We start from the raw sequence: 18,540 nt of genomic DNA on the forward strand, positions 1-18,540 counted from the left end.
TAAACATACATATGATAAGAGAATCCAGTACTAACCTTCGGCACGCTAATAATATAGACATCGTTCCGCTATAGAGTATATGATGACGGCATATCATTATTTATATATATCATTATTTACTCTGTGCCTGAGAAACACCTTACCGCACGGACTGGCGTTTTAATTTTACAGAAATGTATATTCTTAAATAATAATGAATAGTTGAATGTAAAACTCTAGACGGTTCGATTTGGCCAAGGTTCTTTAAAGATTTTGTTAAAGGTACATGAAAGCCTCTTATAGCGAGATAGAAATGTTTAATTTATTAGCGTTATAATATTGAATATGTTTTAAACATTTTACATATATCTACTTATTATGTAGTAGTTTATAGTTAAGTCAGTTTATGTTTCTATAATCTCTAGCTTATCCATAAATTAAATTTTCGTGTCAGTATTAGTTCATCTAGGAAACGACTTGACCGATTTTTGTATAATATTATAATTGGTAGGTCTGAGAATAGGTCTTTTATTTTAAATTTGGTAAGAATTAGCCAGAACAACTTTTACCGGGTCATCTTGTCTGTCGCTACTTATTGTTACTAGCGGTCCAACCAGGCTTTGCGTGAGATGATGACATGTATAGCTCTCTGGAAACAGGGACTTATATGTACAACGATGAAACAATTTTCGAAATCGGCCCAGTAGTGCCCGAGATTAGACAGTACATCATACCTTTACCGAAACCACATCCTATCCTACTAATATTATAAATGCGAAAGTTTGTAAGCATGTGTGTGTGTTTGTTGCTCTTTTACGCAAAAAGTAATGAACCGGTTGCAATGAAATTTGGTACGTAGACAGCTGGACAACTGGAATAACATATAGGCAACTTTTTATCCCGATATTCCTACGGGATACGGACTGACGCGGGTAAACCCGCGGGGCGCAGCTAGTATATCATAATACCACGACGGCACAAATAAAATTGGCATTGATGTTCAAATTGACAGGTAATTGATCGAAAAAATAATCGCCCATATAAATAAAAATATAAACGAACACTAATTGTAACTTGCCCAATAACATGAGAAAACTCTAATAAACATATTTGATAGGAAAAATAAAAGGACACAAAATGTAACAAATTTTTTATTCTTATGCCAATCTAATAACTGATAAATATAACGAGATATACAGTAAACTAACGCTCAATAAATAATACAGAATATATTCAGTCATGAGAATCTTATTATTTCAATGTGCTTAGATTCTTATATCACGGATAGGATATCCATTTTATAGGTACTCACAAAAGAACCCTTAACAATTCGCATAAGTTAAAACTCATAACTTATGCGAATTCGTTACAAATATCACGTAGGTAAAAGTGAAAATACAAATAAGCGTTATGAAAAGTTATTTCACTTATTAAATAAAAACAGAAGTTCCCATTATTTCTCTTAAAACTCTGATGCAATAAAAATACATGCAAATGTATTTAACTTTCATTAATAAGAGGGTTTAAATAAATATACTTCAATTTATTTTATAACAGAATATAAACCAGAGTTAATCTCAACTAATAGTTATATTGCAAATGTATGTGAATTTTCTTCAGTTTTCTCATACTCGATTTCTGGCTTTTATATGTTTGAATGTTATTATTACTCCATGAAACGTTAGAAGCATCATCCGAATCTTCACTTTCATCAGCAGGATTAGAATCATTTTCGTAGTCATTAGTGCAACCATTGTTTTTTATGTAAAGCATATTTTCATGAACATCAGATTGGAAGGCTTTAATGATCCATGAATACGAGATTTCCTTCTCCAGGTCTATCGAGTTGGGATTGTTCACCTTCTCTTCCTCAATCTTCTCTTTAGTATTCATAGGTAATTTGTTTATTTCACTCAAAGAAAATACGTGACTTATCTTTGGCAGGGTGCTGTCATTATTCACAGCTTCGGACTGTTGCAACTCGGGTGCCTAAGACCTGCTCAATAGATAATGGAAGGCAACTTGTCAATTCAAATCCTGCGTTTTTATTACACCATTCACATTTCTTTCTTTTTCATGTTTTTCAAATATTTTTGGTAGTTAGTTCTTCATCATTATCAGTAATTAATGGTTGTCGTTGATACATTTAAAGAGAACAAATTTATCATATTATTTGTGCGCATGTGTACACAGAAATTCAGTCACTTCCCTATTTTTATCTAACGTATTATTTAAAACAATGTTTGTTATTTTAGATGGTAGTCTGGCGACTTGCTATGGGGCATGCTTTTCTTTCAAGTTATATATCATATTTCAAAGCGCCACGATCTATGGTCGACCAAAGAGTTTTCACTAGGGATTTTCTATAAAAGCAGTAACATACATTTATAAGGAACGCCTGAGCGTGATCTATACCGCATTTCCTATGCAACACTCCATACAATTCTTCATTTTGATCGATCGTGACGAGACAAATCAACTAATTCCATGGACAATGGAGTGTTTTTCAAAGGCAAATCATCGTCATCACTATCAATACAATATTCATTAGACTTGACATTGTTTCCAACATTGCTTTTTATTGCAAGCGTTTGTTTGTCATTGTTTTCAGCAACATTCATGATTTTCTTCCTTGTTTTTCTTTTCTCTGTTCCCTCAAGACTTGGTTTGCTTTTAATTTTGACTGTTTTATAAAACTTTCTTCTAAACAAGTAGTATATAGAATAGGAACTCTGTTTACATCAAGAAAATTGTAAAATACTGGACTATTTGATGTGGACCATTTTTCTTTCTTTAGTTTTGTAGAATCTGTCAAAGGTAATACATTACATTTATTAATTATATTCATTGTGTGTATTAAACATAAATATTTAAAATAATACACTTCTTTGTTGAATTGCTTCAAGAATATAAGGAAAATTTCCTAGTTGAGACAGTTTCATTAATATAATTAGAACTAAAAATAAAATTACAAATTGAGTAGTAGAAAAATAATTTAAAATCATCTTACCATGCTCTGCTAAAGGAATTTTTTCCATTTCATCTTTTCTCAACTCCTGAGAACAAAAGGAATAAATTTATATGAATAAAAAATTAGTTACATCACTCTATAATGTATGCTATAGCGGAATGCTTTTTTTCATTGTTTTAATTGAACATTGTTTTTTTATCTGTTTCGGAAAATGAGCGGCAACTTGTGTATCGAGTATTTCACACTTTTTGCTAGGAAAAAAGACAAAAATAGAAACAGGCGAACATAGCGCGATTATTTGTATAGTTACAGATGCATGTCACAGCACACGGCATACATTACAAATTTCACCAACAAACAAACCAATTATTCTAATACCAAATTCGTACCAATATACTGAAAATCTATGATTACATTGATTAACTACTACTTTATGTATAAACATAAAGTAATAGTTCTATCGACTTAAACCATCCACTAACAACCTATTCAGATATTAACTATCCCTGTTAGTAACTAAGCAACCATATAACAGGGAGAATATATTGTTTTGGTCTCCATTTATTAATTATTCTATTAGAAAGATCTAGAACTTTCTTTTATAATTCCATATACTATTTAATATGATGTATTTAATAAGAAAACAAATATTTTGGAGCCAATATCTGAATATTTCTTAATACAACAAAATAATCATGGACTTTGAAAATTAAAGAGGTAAGTGAGCTTTTATCTGTATGACAATAGATTTAGAACCTTTTGTCCACAACCACTCCATCTTAAAAAATTATAGAAAACTTAAAATCTCTATTCAAACTTGAGATATCTCTATAGCATTCCTAGTTCTATCAAATGAGTAGTGCTTGTAATTATTTGCAATTACAAATTTGGTAATTAAGCTTTGGTAGATTATTTGATCATATAAAAATTACACATATCTCATTAAAATATAATAGACAAAAAGCATGTTATTAATGTTGTTTTACAGTGCCATAAATGTATATTGTATTGCTAAAAGTGTATTGTAAATTTATTGAGAGTCAGCAGATTAAGAATAATTAATTTTGACGAGTGAGTTAGTTTTCTCTAATATTTAAAGCGGGAAACCTCTAAGCGGGACTCTTAACCAGTTAATATCCACGGTCCAGACCCTGGAATTTTACACGAGCAGAAGGCTGCATTATTTCTGGTTGGAATAGGCCATATTTTATTATGTATGTAAATACTTACACTACTCTCAGAATTGCCTTGGCTTGTTTTATCCCTTATTATTATAAATTTGGCTTCATGTGTTGTTTTCATGTTCTGGAAGGAAACATAAATAACAGTGGTATTCTCAGCATCACAACGCATATTTAGTAATATTTTATATTGGTATACAATAACAGTCTTTTATGTTCAACTGTAGGTGTTTGTGTGTACATTATTTTAATAAGTTCTTGGAGCTGAAATAAAATTAATACACAAACTTTTGGTCTTGGTAAAATAATTAAATATTATGTACCACACCTCCATAATTGTAGTAAAGTGATAATCGCTTGGAAACATATTTCAAAGGTTATGTAGCAATGAGAGATAAACAATTTAAATAAAGTTCTGGGTGCAAAGGAATATATTTTAATTTGAAAGATTAGTAGATTACTTACCACGAACCTTACCACATTTTCCAATCGCCTGCTTCACAATAGAGAATTAATTATTAAAAATTTAATGAAGTTGAAACCACAAACTCACCTTTTGAATTATATCTCCATATGTTGGATTGATCAAAGCATAAAGCAATAAGTTTGTCCTTTGTTCTTTCCGCTTTCTTGGCTGTTTTTTGTTTCAAAATATATTTGACGATAACATTTAGAGAACATCTTTTAACTTGGGTATTCGACGTACAGGATACTTTTTTTTGAATAATTCAATCGCATGGTATATGCAATGCTTTTGTACTTTTTAATAAAATATATCATGTAGTAATTGTAAACAGTCATTTTTAGAAAGTTTATCTAATCCAATACAATTAAAAAGTTTATATATACAGACTCAGATCGTAAGCATCACACAAATTATATATCGTTCTAAAAATTCAAATATCAACAACGTTTGACAGTCTCTAATGACAGTTTTTTTTATTTTTTTTTTTTATTGGCAACAAGTCAGAGCTATTTGCCAGTGTCAAGTTATAAGAGGTAGGGAAACAAACTTTTTATACAATAAGACCAGATTTAATAAGAGTTCAATGTTGAATTATTCTTAGTAGGTAATAAAAATCTCAAGCGAATATTATTTAATTCCTACTTCCGGTAGCGGAATACTGGTTAATGTTCACTATTATTCGGAGATAAATATATCTACAAAAGGCAGTGTATTATTTTTTATATTCTTGTTTGAAGTTTATGATGCTTTATTTTTTCCCAGTCCTGTCCTTCATTCTTGCCGACATCATTTACTTAGTTCTTCTATCTATCTTCTCTTCTACAAATGTAAATATCACATTATGTATGTGGGAGTCGAGTACGCTTCGTTACGAATTGGGTCAGCTCACACCGGGGAAGTACCACATCCCACAAAAGAACGGCTTGAAATAGTAGCATGATCTGTTTCGTTTGATGGGTGGGGGAGCGGAGGCCCACATTTTTTCCTTACCCTTCCCAGTCCTTTCCTTTGTTCCTCGCGTCAATCCTTTCTTAAATCCCTTTAAAATTTATAACCGGCAGTCCATTTGTAGAGGCGTAAGGTCTGCAATTTTCTTTAAACCTCACCAAATGGTATGGGCGTTGGTAGCGTTTACCGACCCACAGGCGACCCACAAGCACAGGGGGAAAAAAAAATATGTCACCAGCTTAGTCGCCCACGTTAACATGAAAATACATTTGCCACTACCTTAATCACCTTTAATGCCATTCCTTACCCACAAACTAGAAAATATCATTAGGATTTTTTGGAAATTCCTCCCCTTACTTCTGAAGAAATGAATGAATGAAATAATCTAATGAATGGCAGCTTATAGATTCTAGCTGTGGCCGCCTCTACTAATGTATTTATAAGACAAATAAAATGTATGGGTATATTCACAGTAAAATGGGAACAACGCTTGGAAAGCTATGTTCGTCGACGAGCGTACCCGCGGTGGGATCAGTACTAGATAGAGTCATATCACAGCCCAGCAGCGAGGATCATACCGTGCTGTATAAGTTAGCAGATTATAAAAAAGGTATTTTGATTGGTTAAATTGTTGAAGTATGTGTAAGTATGCAGGGGCGGATTTGATACGTTGGCTGCCCTAGGCCTATGAAAGATTCTATTTTTAAGTAACAATTAATCGTTATCCACATATTGCCTTTTGCCGAAATCAAATCATCACAATCTAATGACCGTAGCAAATGTGATTCGATACAGACGATAGCCAGAGCGTTCAACCTGTCCCCGTTCATTTTCTAAATTTTGCCGCCCCCTATATTTTACCGGGCCTACTCGGCCAATAGGAAAAACCGCCCCTGTTAACGCTGTATGTAAGTATTTGAAAGTATGTTAAAACAGCGCGTTTTGGCAACTTTACATAAACTTTATCATTTATACTAGAAAAAAATATTTTTTGTTCTATGCCCCAAAACCCAATTATTATAAAAATTATTAGGTGGAATACTCCTAGAAACATACACAAAAGGTGGTATGTCCGCTGCGGAAAAATTGATCCGAGAAGAATTCGCTGGTTACATGTACGCAGGCGGACGGGGCCGGGTGATAAACAGGGCGGAGTATTTGCGGTGGAAGTTTCGAGAACAGGAGCAGGTGATACTCTTTTATTATGGATAAAATTACTTTAAGATCATGTCAGGTTATATTGGAACAAAATATATTTTTAATTTTACAGGAAATTATAAGCAAAAATTTGAATTAACATTGAAGTCTTTGATTTTAAGGAACATCTTATTTGTGTATGAGATATAAATCAAATCAAATATAAATACAACTCAGCAATTGGCCTATGATCAAATATATCACATTAGACAACAGCGCTGCCACTTTTTAAAATTTGCCTTAGTAATTTCCGTTTTATTTAAATTCGAATTTTAAATCATTTTAATAATTAAAAATATAGTATACTCGCAATAAGATCGTGTATAAGTTGATAAGACGCAGTTCTTTATTCATCAAGTAAGTTGTGGTCACATATAACAGGTTGTGCATACGCTTATATTGATAAATGATCTATAGCTTAAGTATACATGTAACGAACTCTTGTGATCCTTAAAAAAATACATAAATAAGATCATAACTTATTAATGAGCTGTTCCTATTGGTTATAGCGTTATGTTTTCTTTATGATGGACCTTAATATCCAAAATATGTTATATTTTGAACATAAAGGCATCGTATATAGCAATTTATAGTTTTTTTCCCATTTAATCAAATATTTAGGTAGTTCTTCCAATCGAAGCATCTTTATCCCCACACGACCCCTTAGCAAAATGGGAAGACCACACCGCGTGCTGGCAGATGAGTTATAGAGGAGCGTTGGGAGAATCCTTATTACATGTTCTTATAATATGCGATACTAAGGTTAGTTGAAGGTTTTATACAGGTAATTTTATACAGGTAGCGTAGTATTATGCATAGATTTTACGTATTTTATCGCAAGGATAAAATTCGTTCGTGAATAATTATATAAGGATATTAAAGCTTACGACCGGAATAAAATAAGTTATTTTTCTTTTTTCAGATTCACACACGTTTAGCAAGAACATTAGTTAAATGTTTTCCAAAACTGTCACTAGATGTCGTGGAAGGTGAAGAATATTTAGGTATTAGTTCTATGCTTATAAGTTGTACAATAATTACATATATACTCATTGTATATGCGACAATAAATAGTTTGATTTTAAATAAAATATAAATAAGAAAATCGGTTTAAATTAAAAAATAAACTTACTTGTAATTTCTTAATATTACTCTTTATTTTGTAGGCGCCAGCTCATTGCATCTTGCTATTGCGTACAGCAACAATGAGTTGGTTCAGGATTTAGTGGAAGCTGGTGCTGATGTTAATCAGAGAGCTATTGGTGCGTATAATTGGATGAGGAGAGTAATATTTTATGATGTTGTCAAAAGATTAAGTAAACAGAACTAGATAGAAAGAATATTAATAATTTATTGATAAATGTACATAAACACTGTATAACTACTTCAAGGCTTTACTATTGTTGGTTATTTGAGGTTTGTTGAAGATCATTACTTAAACCAGGAGATGAATGAAGGAGACTGCAACCAAATAATACATGATAATATTAATTTTATCAATAAGCTGACCAATGAAATGAAAAAAATGCAATATCACATGATAGTATTTTCTTGTGTTTGATTTTACGCGAGTGTTATACATTTAGAAATTAAAACACTTTTTAACGGATTTTAAACGCGATTTATTCATTATATTATTAACACGCCGTTTCGAACACTTTACAGCGAGCGTGGTCACGGAGAGACTCAAATAAATGAATGAATAAATCGAGTTTAAAGTCAGTTAAAAAGTTTTTCTTTTCTAAATATCACATGATGTTAAAATAGCACCCCTGTAGTGTCACAACTCACAAGGTGGCATTTTACTAAACTATTAATAATCTTATTTCACTATTAGGTCTCATATTAAATTACAAATGAAAATTCTATATATTATAATAAGGCATTGTTCATAGGTAGTTTCTTCCTCCCCCGCGACCAACAGCGCGTTCCACCAACACGCCAAACAAACTACGAAGGGTTGGCATATTTAGGAGAGTATCCTCTGGCCTGGGCAGCGTGCTGTGCGAATGAAGCCGTGTACAACCTTCTTTTGGACTCTGACGCTGACCCCGACGCACAGGACTCGTTTGGGAACATGATATTGCATATGGTTGTTGTTTGTGATAAATTGGTGAGAATACTACCTATAGACAAAAAAAAAATGAATTATATGATCCGTAACAAAGACGATATAAATAATTACTACTATTATGTTAATATAATATTACCTAAAAGATATGCAAAGCTTTTTAGCTCGCGAATTTGAATTTGGTCCGACATAATTATATGATAGATGCCTTTATTGCTATCCCAGTCACAGATTAATACAGTTCTACATACCAAAGTGAGTTATGCAGTTAAGAAGTTATAATGGAATAGATAAACACATATATATGTATAATACAGATATACATCATTATTTTGTTTATCGTTTTTAACTATTATTTGGTAATAATAATTGCAATTAATGCCTATGTTAATTTTATTCAAGGACATGTTTGGTTATGCCCTACGTCATCCAAAAGTCCCAGCAAGCAATGGTAGACAAAATAAAGCAGGATTCACACCGCTTACGCTCGCTTGCCAGCTTGGCAGAGCGTCTGTGTTCAGAGAGATGTTGGAATTATCTTCTAGAGAGTTCTGGAGGTATTCCAATATTACCTGCTCGGCGTATCCATTGAACGCCCTAGATACGTTACTGCCAGATGGTCGAACAAGTAAGAAAAATAATAGTTTTTAAATACAGTCAGACTAACTATCTGATATAATATGTACATTCTCTAGCTTCTTAATTATTATACTAGTAATAGTAATATCTTCATCTCTTCTTATCAATATGTGTATTGGTAAATTAGTTTCAATCGAGTATTTGAAATCGTAATTAAGCGATTATTTTGCAGATTGGAATTCTGCATTGTTTATTATCTTAAACGGAACAAAACAGGAACATTTAAACATGTTAGACGGTGGTATTATTCAAAGGCTTCTGGAAGAAAAATGGAAAACGTTCGCTAGGGTAAACGGCATTGAACTTTATTATTTTAATTTGACAATATAGAATTTGTTTCTTCCTTTAAAGAGGCTTTTATACTGATTACTCAAACGGTCTATTTCAGAAAAAGTTCCTCAAACGTCTCATGATCCTCATGCTACACTTACTTCTCCTTTCGGTATCGGTTTACCTGCGTCACAGTAGCATAGAAGCTGACGCATATCCGGACTGGGGGCTCGAGATAACTGACGCAAGGAGTGGGATACGCCTCGCATGTGAACTGGGAACTATAATGAGCACGCTTTGCTATATAATACTGCAGCAAGGAGATGAGATCAAGAATCAGGGTGTAATCGCGTATTTCAAACAGTTGGTGAGGGTTATGTGGATAGTAGATTATTCTGTCATTTGTGAGAGTAGTCCACTAATCTTATGCCAGTCACTGAATTTCACACAAATACGCCAACTCAAGTAGCAAAAGATTATCCCCCTACATAAATACGTTCAATATATACGTACTTTCAATAAACTAATAAAAAACATATTTTTATTTTAGATACACGAGCCTGCTAAATTTATTTTCCTGGCTTCAAATCTCCTCCTTCTCGCCTGCATACCAGCGAGGCTTAGTCGACAAACAATGCTAGAGGAAGCCATTTTGATTTTTGTTCTACCCGGCTCTTGGTTCTTGCTAATGTTTTTCGCGGGGTAAGTGAATTTTTAGTACAAGGCAATAAATTCATTGGCGATGCTGGGAAAAACATTATTTATACGTGTAATTTACAAAATTGACATTTATAAAATTGCTTGACAAAATTAACATTTACAAAATTGCTTGACAAAAATGGAAGAATCTTGGTCCTTCGGGGCTTTACAACATTTAGCATTACCATTTGTTACGAATATAAATCAGAAATATAGTATTTAATAAATGTTCACCCATCGGCAACACATTAATGATATATTGTAGCTGTAATAATAAGTGTTTCAAACGTTTATTCTTAGCGCAGTCAAACTCACCGGTCCGTTCGTGACAATGATCTACAGCATGATAACGGGGGACATGTTCACATTCGGTATTATCTACTGCATCGTGTTGTTCGGCTTCTCGCAGTCTTTCTACTTTCTGTACAAGGGTAAGAGTGTATTGACAAAAAATTGAATTTTCACTACGACTTGCGACTTCAAATAAGAAGAAAGAAAGGGTTTCTATTCGACTGTTGGGTTTGTTGTATCAGAAGTTTCGACTGGGTAAACAGTGCTTGGTGATTGTTTTTTTGTACGAAGGTTGGCCTCCCCTGTCCCATTTATATGTAGTCTAGTTCTCTATGTCACTTCGTTCTAAATAAACAATTTTGAGTGTGAATATTTTTCTATTTGGCTATTTTAATTAAATAATAATTGCTAAAAATGATGAATTTTGCATTATTGTTATTTTTGTTCCTTCTTGTTTACCACAAATAATTTTCTATGTTGTCAGTCTTTCCTGCCCTAGGTATATAAAAACTAGCGGTGGTGGTGTGGTGGTTTTCACCGACTTATTTCAAAACATTTTTTAATAAGTCTAATATTGCCTGAGATATGCGCGTTCAAACAAACTCTTCAGCTTTATTATGAGTGTCAATTAAAAACTGTAAATAATAATAAATTTTTCAGGATTTCCAAACGTTCAATCGACTTTATACTCTAGCTATCCAAGCACTTGGATGGCACTGTTTCAAATTACGCTCGGCGATTATAGTGTAAGTATAATAGAAGCATAACCTTGGTCAATTTGACAGTACGTTTTAAACAGTTTACGATTGATTTTGACCCCAATAACTTACATTTGTTTAGTAGTAGACATGAGTAGATATTAAAGAACTCATACGAAAATATTTCATAGGGAATATTGTTTTTTTGTAACAATATAAATAACAAATGACTTGCATATTAATATCTAATATGAATCGAATGTATTTGTAATGTCGCCTTATATCTAGTTAAATAACATAGTAGATCGCTATATACGAAAAGTTTTTTGTTGTTTATTAATTTACGTGTGAAATCTATATTCCATATTTTTATACATATTATTTTTACAATAAAGATTGCCTGATAGAGATCGCTACTTAGCGATTAGGCCGCCTTTTGCTTACTTTTAATGTTATGTTGTGCTTGCTTGTTTTTTCTTATAAGCAATAAAGAATTTCATATCATTTCATTTCTATGTATTTACAGTACTCAGAGCTCGCGCAGACAATATATCCCAACCTATCAAAGACAGTGTTTGCTGTGTTCATGGTCTTTGTACCAATTTTACTTCTGAACATGTTGATCGCCATGATGGGGAACACGTACGCTCATGTCATTGAACAATCGGAGAAGGAATGGGTTAAGCAGGTAAATTTTTCAATTTAAATAATAGTTTTGCTATATAAGTGCTATTTATCTACATTAAAATGCTATATTTATTATAAAACATTTGTAAATGAGAAACAAAATAGGTACATAACGTCGAAACATTAAATAAATGTGATGGCTGAGGCAGATTAATAATTATGGGTGGTCGTGAGATTAAGCGTTGCCACGGTTCGGTGAATGACGCATGTTCGAATCCGCCAGCTCGCCATCGATTTTTTTCTAATCTTTTATATTATATACATATTTGGTACATAAATTAGACATACCTAAAAACCTAAAACTTCGTTTCTGGAATTTAATAACACAATTTTGATTTATAAAACGTATTTAAGAATTTTCATAGGATGGGACACCATCTTAAATTAAATGTGACCTTACGTGTCCTACGTACGTGACGGTATTTAACTAGTAAATTAAACATTATAATTAAATATGTACTATGGTATAATTGTTATATAATACAGAAACTTTTAACACAGCAATTTTAACACTTCTCCAATTTTTTTATGCGTAACCCAGTGGGCGAAAATCGTAGTATCTCTAGAACGTTCGGTGGCCCAAGAGGACGCGCACAAATACCTCCAGGAGTACTCCATCGGCCTGGGACCATCTGACGACCCGCGGTACGAGCAGCGGGGCGTTATGGTCATTAAAAGTAAGGCCAAGACCAGAGCGAAGCAGAGGAAGGGCGCTTTAGCTAATTGGAAGGTGAGACATGCGTTTTATTCGAAAATTACCTACTTTATTTTGCATTCATTCGCTTTGATATGATTTGGCCAGCTAAATGACTAGGCCATTAGATGTTGATTGAAGGTAAATATCTAATTGCGATTCTTTAAAATCCAGTCAGCTGTGTACGTGTTAGTTAGATAATCAGATACAAGTATCTAAATAAAATCACCTGTGTAATTCTTGTCTTACACTGAAATGTTATAGCATTATTATAATTTTATAATTACTACGAGTGGGTAGTCGAAAAGGCGAAATTTACAATGCAATTAAATATGCTGATTTCTCGTCATATTAATGTATCATCATATGCAAAATGACCGCCTCCTTGGTACAGTGGTTAACGCGTGAGCGTAGAACCGAGGGGTCCTGGGTTCAATTCCCGGTGGGGACGCACAAAAAAAAAAATGTCTCGGTCTGGCAGGACACAGAAGGCTGATCACCTACTTGTCCCTATAGAAAATCGATCAGTGAAACGGATGTACATCATCTGCCCCATACCCCACTAGGGGACACGGGACTTCACTTTTTTATATGCAAAATAACTTATTATAAGTTTGTTTTCTATTTGAAATGTAATGTTATTGAACAATTAAATATCCCAGCGTGTAGGTAAAGTGACGATAGCGGAACTGCGCAAGCGCGGCATCACGGGCGAGGAACTGCGTAGGCTTATGTGGGGAAGAGTCTCTATATCCACGCCTACCAAGAAAGCTCCGTAAGACAAATATAAGTTTAATACCTAAAGAATACATTGTTTTAAATATCTTTGTCGTGGAAAATTTAGATGTTATACATTATTATTTATTAAACACATACTTATACAGATATAGTTGATGAAAAATAAAAAATCACCTATTACCATAGATATCATAATACTATGCTAGTACCATTACTAATTACGTTTATTGAATTTATTAATAGAAGCAAAATATAGAAAAGCTGCTGCTGATAATCTATAGAAAGTTAATTAAAACAGAGTCTCTATAAGAGGTTTTGATCTAAAAATCCTACGGGATCGTAAAAAAGCATAAAGCAAAAAGCGCGGGATTGAAGAGATGTGTTTCGTCCTTTTCGCATTTGTTATAAAAAGCTTATCAATACCACAGATAACATAATACTGTACTAGTCAATGTGCTAATTTTTATCTAGCTAAACAAATTCACACTATCTTGTTACTTTAACTGTACAGTTTCAATGATCGTTTAGTGTGCCACCTCCGGAAGTGGTGAAGGAAGCAGCAGGTGTGGGTGGAGTTGCGTTATCTTCAGCACTCTCAGCCATGGCGTTTGCTCAAGACCTTGATCTTACCAATACTGGTTAGTTTAAAATAATACCTTATATATAATTTCCTTAGATATATCTAATTAGTTTTATAAACAGAAAACCTTTGAGCTTTTGTGTGTAAATTTGTAATGTATTCACACAAAAATCTACTACAACGATTTAAACAATTCTTTGACCATTAGGAAGATGCATCTACACTGAGTATAGGCTATATATGTACCTAATGTGGCGAAGCCACAGCGAACGACTAATAATGTATCATGAACTTAACTTATCACTTTGGACTGAGGATAGACTTGTGGAAATTTACCATAGATATAAACAATGTTACAGATTTATTTAATTTGAATTTATTTAGAAGTTAGAACAGCTCAAACAACTGGACCGATTGGACTGTAATTTAGCATGCAGATAGCCACTATCATAGATTATGGTAGAGTAGGTAGTAGCTAAGAAAAATCTTTAAAGCCTATTCCCAAGGGGATAAATGAATGGATAAAAGTTTGACGTAAACGTTGAATAAAAGTGAATGATAAAACACATAATAAATTTTACAGCAGTGGACACAAAACAACAACCACCAGACATACTTGTGAACGGAGCTCAAAAGCAATTAAATCAATCTCAAATACTAACCCCAAGTCCAACCAATCCAAAAAATATCGTGCAAATTTCCGTACCCAGTTACGTTACAAGGGAGACGCTTAATGTAAACGCGGCTTTAAAGGAACAGAACAAATTTTTGGACGTGGATTTACAAGTGTCGGAAATTTTAATTCAAAACGAAGTGAATAAACGTAAGTTATTCATAGTTATATGGTTATATATTTATATGACTACAATGCACAATTACTCATTACAGCACCTATTTTCTGTGTACTTTAAATGGTCTGTACCATGTGTGGGATGAAAAAAAGTTTTGGGGATATTTATTTAAATCGTAAGTTGTAACATATTAATTTATATCTCAAAAATAAATAACCATTGGCAACCAAGTTTATATTAGAAAGAATTGTTAGATCAATAAACATCGATTATAGTATAATATAATTAATATAGTTATTAATTAATGAAAATTTAAATCATTTTAGCACCTGAAGTATTTAGAGATTACATGAAGGAGTTGGTAACGAAAGCGGAAAAAGTCGGCTCAAATAGCCCCGAGCTAAAAAATTTGGCAGAAAAGGCTTCAGATCTGAATGGCATTCCCGAAATCGATGTTACTATTTCTGTAAGTAAACAATATCCCTGTTATGTGCTTACTATCATCTTTCATTTTCAAAACAATTGGAAAGTACAATACTTAGGTATAGAATTCAGAAAAAAATTGACTTTCTTTCTCTTTCTTCTTCTATGTTAATTTAAACGTATAATGGAAATGACGCAGCACATATTTTCAAAAAACGAGGTCCAATCCTTTATGACCGACGTCAATCCTTTCCTTATCCTTTAAAAGTGGGCAACGCATACGCTATAACATAAAAAAATATGTTCCAGACGAACGTGACGTCATCGCGTCTAGTTGTCGCTGGTGCGGTATCAGGCCTGTTCGGTGTGGCCGCCGACCAGCCGCCGCCTGATAGCGGCTGGAGGAGGGAGCGCCAGGAACATACGGATAGCGATCCTATATCCGGTAGGATAGGTTCAATTTAAAGTAGGATCGGAGATAAGAAGTGTAGAGACGAGTGATGAGAATAATAGGCAAAATTTAAAAATGGAACTAAAGGGTATGCCGATATACCTATAAGTGGTTTGGTTTAATGTTGGTTATTTTAAACTATTTTTTTAAGAAACTGGCCACCGTTTTATCTAACGACATCTTAGAATATAGGCATTGTTCAAATCGCCAGTTAATTTATCACGTGTCTGCCTACTCGCATCCAAATAATATTCACTATCATAATCAAATCGCGAAAATGAACGCGGAGCCTTCTCCTTAAATGTCGATTTAATATTAAAATGATATTTTATATTAATGAGGTGATACTGAAATAACTTTTATCCATATAATTTATAACTACAGACAGTGCAGTGTTGGGCCGGGCGTGTCGCGCCAAACGCGCTCGCACCGCGTCCCGCCGCGCCGCGCCGCCGCCGCCGCATCTCTACGTACCAGCCAGGTTAGAAGTTACAACTTTTTTCTTCCATCACTACATAGTATAAAACAATATCGCTTCTCGCGTTCTGCGTGTCTGTATGTAATCTTTAAAATTATGGAAAAGATTTTGTTTGGGCTTTTTATATTTATTTATTAATAGATAGTGATTCAAGAGTAAGGTTTATGTGTTTATATATCATGCGTGCGTGCGAAGCCAGGCAGATCGCTCTTTTCTTAATTTATATAGCACTAACGTACTACGACTACATACCAAATTTCATTGCAACCGTTTTGGTAGTTTTTGCGTGAAAGAGCAACAAACACACACACATCCTTACAAACTTTCGCATTTATAATATTAGTAGGATTATTTCAGGTATTGTTACCTATGTGAATAACTTTGAATAATGGTTAGGTATCCTTGAAGCTACCGTTAGATGCGTCTTTAACCTTTATTTTTTTGGAAGTAATTAAAAAATTCGGACCTATCGGTTGTTATAAAATAGGTGAAGTATGTTATTTAATTACGATCCATTATATTGTTTATTCTACTACGAAAATTTCAATAAATTTTACACTAATAATTAACTTATTTCGTAGGTCAATGTATCTCGTAGCGTCCGAGAGCAGCGCCGTCGAAAGTGACGCACCTTGGGAAGAACCAATAAGCTCGGGGAATAATTCGTAAGAATAAATTACACTTTTCTCAACTCTTTAATTTTTATGTTCATATTAATATATGCACATTCTTTTCCCCACTAAAAGAATGTATTATAATTTATTTACACTGTTTAATTATAATTTAACAAAAATTAATTGTAATAATAAAAATAGGTCCCCATTGTTTCAAACGAGGGAGGATCATATACCTATTTCGTTTTTTCTTTAAAACATTTTCTATAGACATTAACCGACATCAGAAAATATTTCTTTAGTGCCAAAACCGGGCATCGCGACGATCGCATGAAGGCCGCGCGCCCCATATGTATACAACACGCCACGGGACAAGCACAAGTAGAACATTCTCTATTTATTCAAGGTATATAATATATTCAATAAGTTTTTGCTAAATCATTATTATTTTTTTCGAATTTTATTATAGATTACTTAGATGTGTTTATTTATTATCTGTGCCCGAAAACTTTCCCGCGTGATTTGACTTTTTCAGTTCTGCATTCAATATATATCAATGCTTCAGTCCCCCTGTCATTTGTTCTAGCGTTGTTTGTTGGGCACATATTTGTGTAATAAAATTCAGTAGTTTTTGGTATTATTGTATTCGAGAATCACTTATATTTTAGTATAAATTGACCGATTAGGACTCGTTTATTTCAACATTTGTAACATTTAACCTAGATACTTTGTTCCATAGATTTCTAAACTACTTTTATCGATTTTAAGGTGAAGGAAGTGACGCAGATGTAGAATGTGCTCCCCCTCCACCGACTAAGTCGGAAACGCGACGACTTCGACCCAAAACTGCCAGACCGCGACGAAATCGGTAGTAAAATACATCTCTTAAAATCAGACCATGTTAAATATGCTTGTGAAAATGACCCATTTTGCTTTCTCTTGCAACATTTTTAAAGTTTCATAATATAGGCCTATTTCATAAGGGTATACTGAGCAGAATTACCAGCTATATTTTAAGCTCTGTATGTGTAGTAGGATTATCTGTTTATCGAATAAGCAATAATAGTTATTAATTACAGAATATCTCCAGTCCTCGATACGGGTAGCCCTTTAGAGCCGTGGGCGACTGCACATTTATCTAAACTTACACAATTCATGCATTCAGCGAGCGGATCCTCCACAGCAGTATCCAATAGTTCACCAGAGACGCCACGACGATTTTGATATTAAGAATTATATAATAAAATTTAATAGTGTGCATATATGCCTTAGATTAAACCATGAAGGTATAGGAAGAGTGTAACTGCCAGTTTTTAAAAGTATTTTCGATCATATGTAGATTTGTAGGTACAAATTATGTAAATAGTTAATTGATATTGTTGTATCTAAAAAATAATATATTATGATGTACATTGCGAGTCATAAAATAAAACCACAAATTCAATCGTATCTTTTATTTTATCCCAATTGGCTTCAATGTCATTGATGTCAAATTTTATAAAGGAATTATCAATCATGTAGGAAAATGCACAATTTTTATAAAATAAACAATTATATGTATAAATATCACAAAAAATTGGAGAAAGGAACACAAATGTTTAGAAATATCAATGGGAATATTATACCATAAATGGAATCGATTGACAATACGTTGTCAGAATATTTTAATGTCAA

At 33.2% G+C, this 18,540-nt stretch overlaps 1 protein-coding gene and 1 long non-coding RNA gene across 2 annotated transcripts; one reads left to right on the top strand and one right to left on the bottom strand.

Moving 5' to 3' along the window:
* Positions 1 to 1,504: 1,504 nt before the first annotated feature.
* On the bottom strand, positions 1,505 to 5,030 carry LOC119836996. Its single transcript, XR_005288129.1, has 4 exons — positions 4,685 to 5,030; positions 4,181 to 4,255; positions 2,990 to 3,035; positions 1,505 to 2,787 (listed from the first exon to the last, which is right to left on the bottom strand). It is a non-coding gene; the product is annotated as an uncharacterized LOC119836996 (long non-coding RNA).
* Positions 5,031 to 6,022: 992 nt separating this feature from the next.
* Positions 6,023 to 18,266, top strand: LOC119837196. The gene is made up of 24 exons (XM_038362721.1): positions 6,023 to 6,155; positions 6,579 to 6,733; positions 7,364 to 7,504; positions 7,665 to 7,746; positions 7,909 to 8,004; positions 8,638 to 8,855; positions 9,216 to 9,441; positions 9,625 to 9,740; positions 9,841 to 10,089; positions 10,273 to 10,424; positions 10,722 to 10,852; positions 11,373 to 11,458; positions 11,937 to 12,098; positions 12,639 to 12,827; positions 13,454 to 13,566; positions 14,058 to 14,167; positions 14,693 to 14,932; positions 15,227 to 15,366; positions 15,633 to 15,768; positions 16,159 to 16,255; positions 16,834 to 16,917; positions 17,169 to 17,272; positions 17,635 to 17,734; positions 17,946 to 18,266. Exons 1-24 carry the CDS (start codon positions 6,023 to 6,025, stop codon positions 18,088 to 18,090), a joined length of 3,405 nt encoding a protein of 1,134 aa, XP_038218649.1. The 3' UTR covers positions 18,091 to 18,266.
* Positions 18,267 to 18,540: the final 274 nt, after the last annotated feature.

This window comes from Zerene cesonia, chromosome 26 (assembly GCF_012273895.1).
Source record: "Zerene cesonia ecotype Mississippi chromosome 26, Zerene_cesonia_1.1, whole genome shotgun sequence".
NCBI classification, from domain to species: domain Eukaryota; kingdom Metazoa; phylum Arthropoda; class Insecta; order Lepidoptera; family Pieridae; genus Zerene; species Zerene cesonia.

Bases quoted from the DNA above. Each gene is read 5' to 3' on its own strand.
- LOC119837196 (XM_038362721.1), top strand. From the start codon at position 6,023: ATGGGAACAACGCTTGGAAAGCTATGTTCGTCGACGAGCGTACCCGCG. The intron at 15,769-16,158 runs GTAGGATAGGTT...TTATAACTACAG, and splicing joins GGATAGCGATCCTATATCCG to ACAGTGCAGTGTTGGGCCGG. The intron at 17,273-17,634 runs GTATATAATATA...ATCGATTTTAAG, and splicing joins ACATTCTCTATTTATTCAAG to GTGAAGGAAGTGACGCAGAT.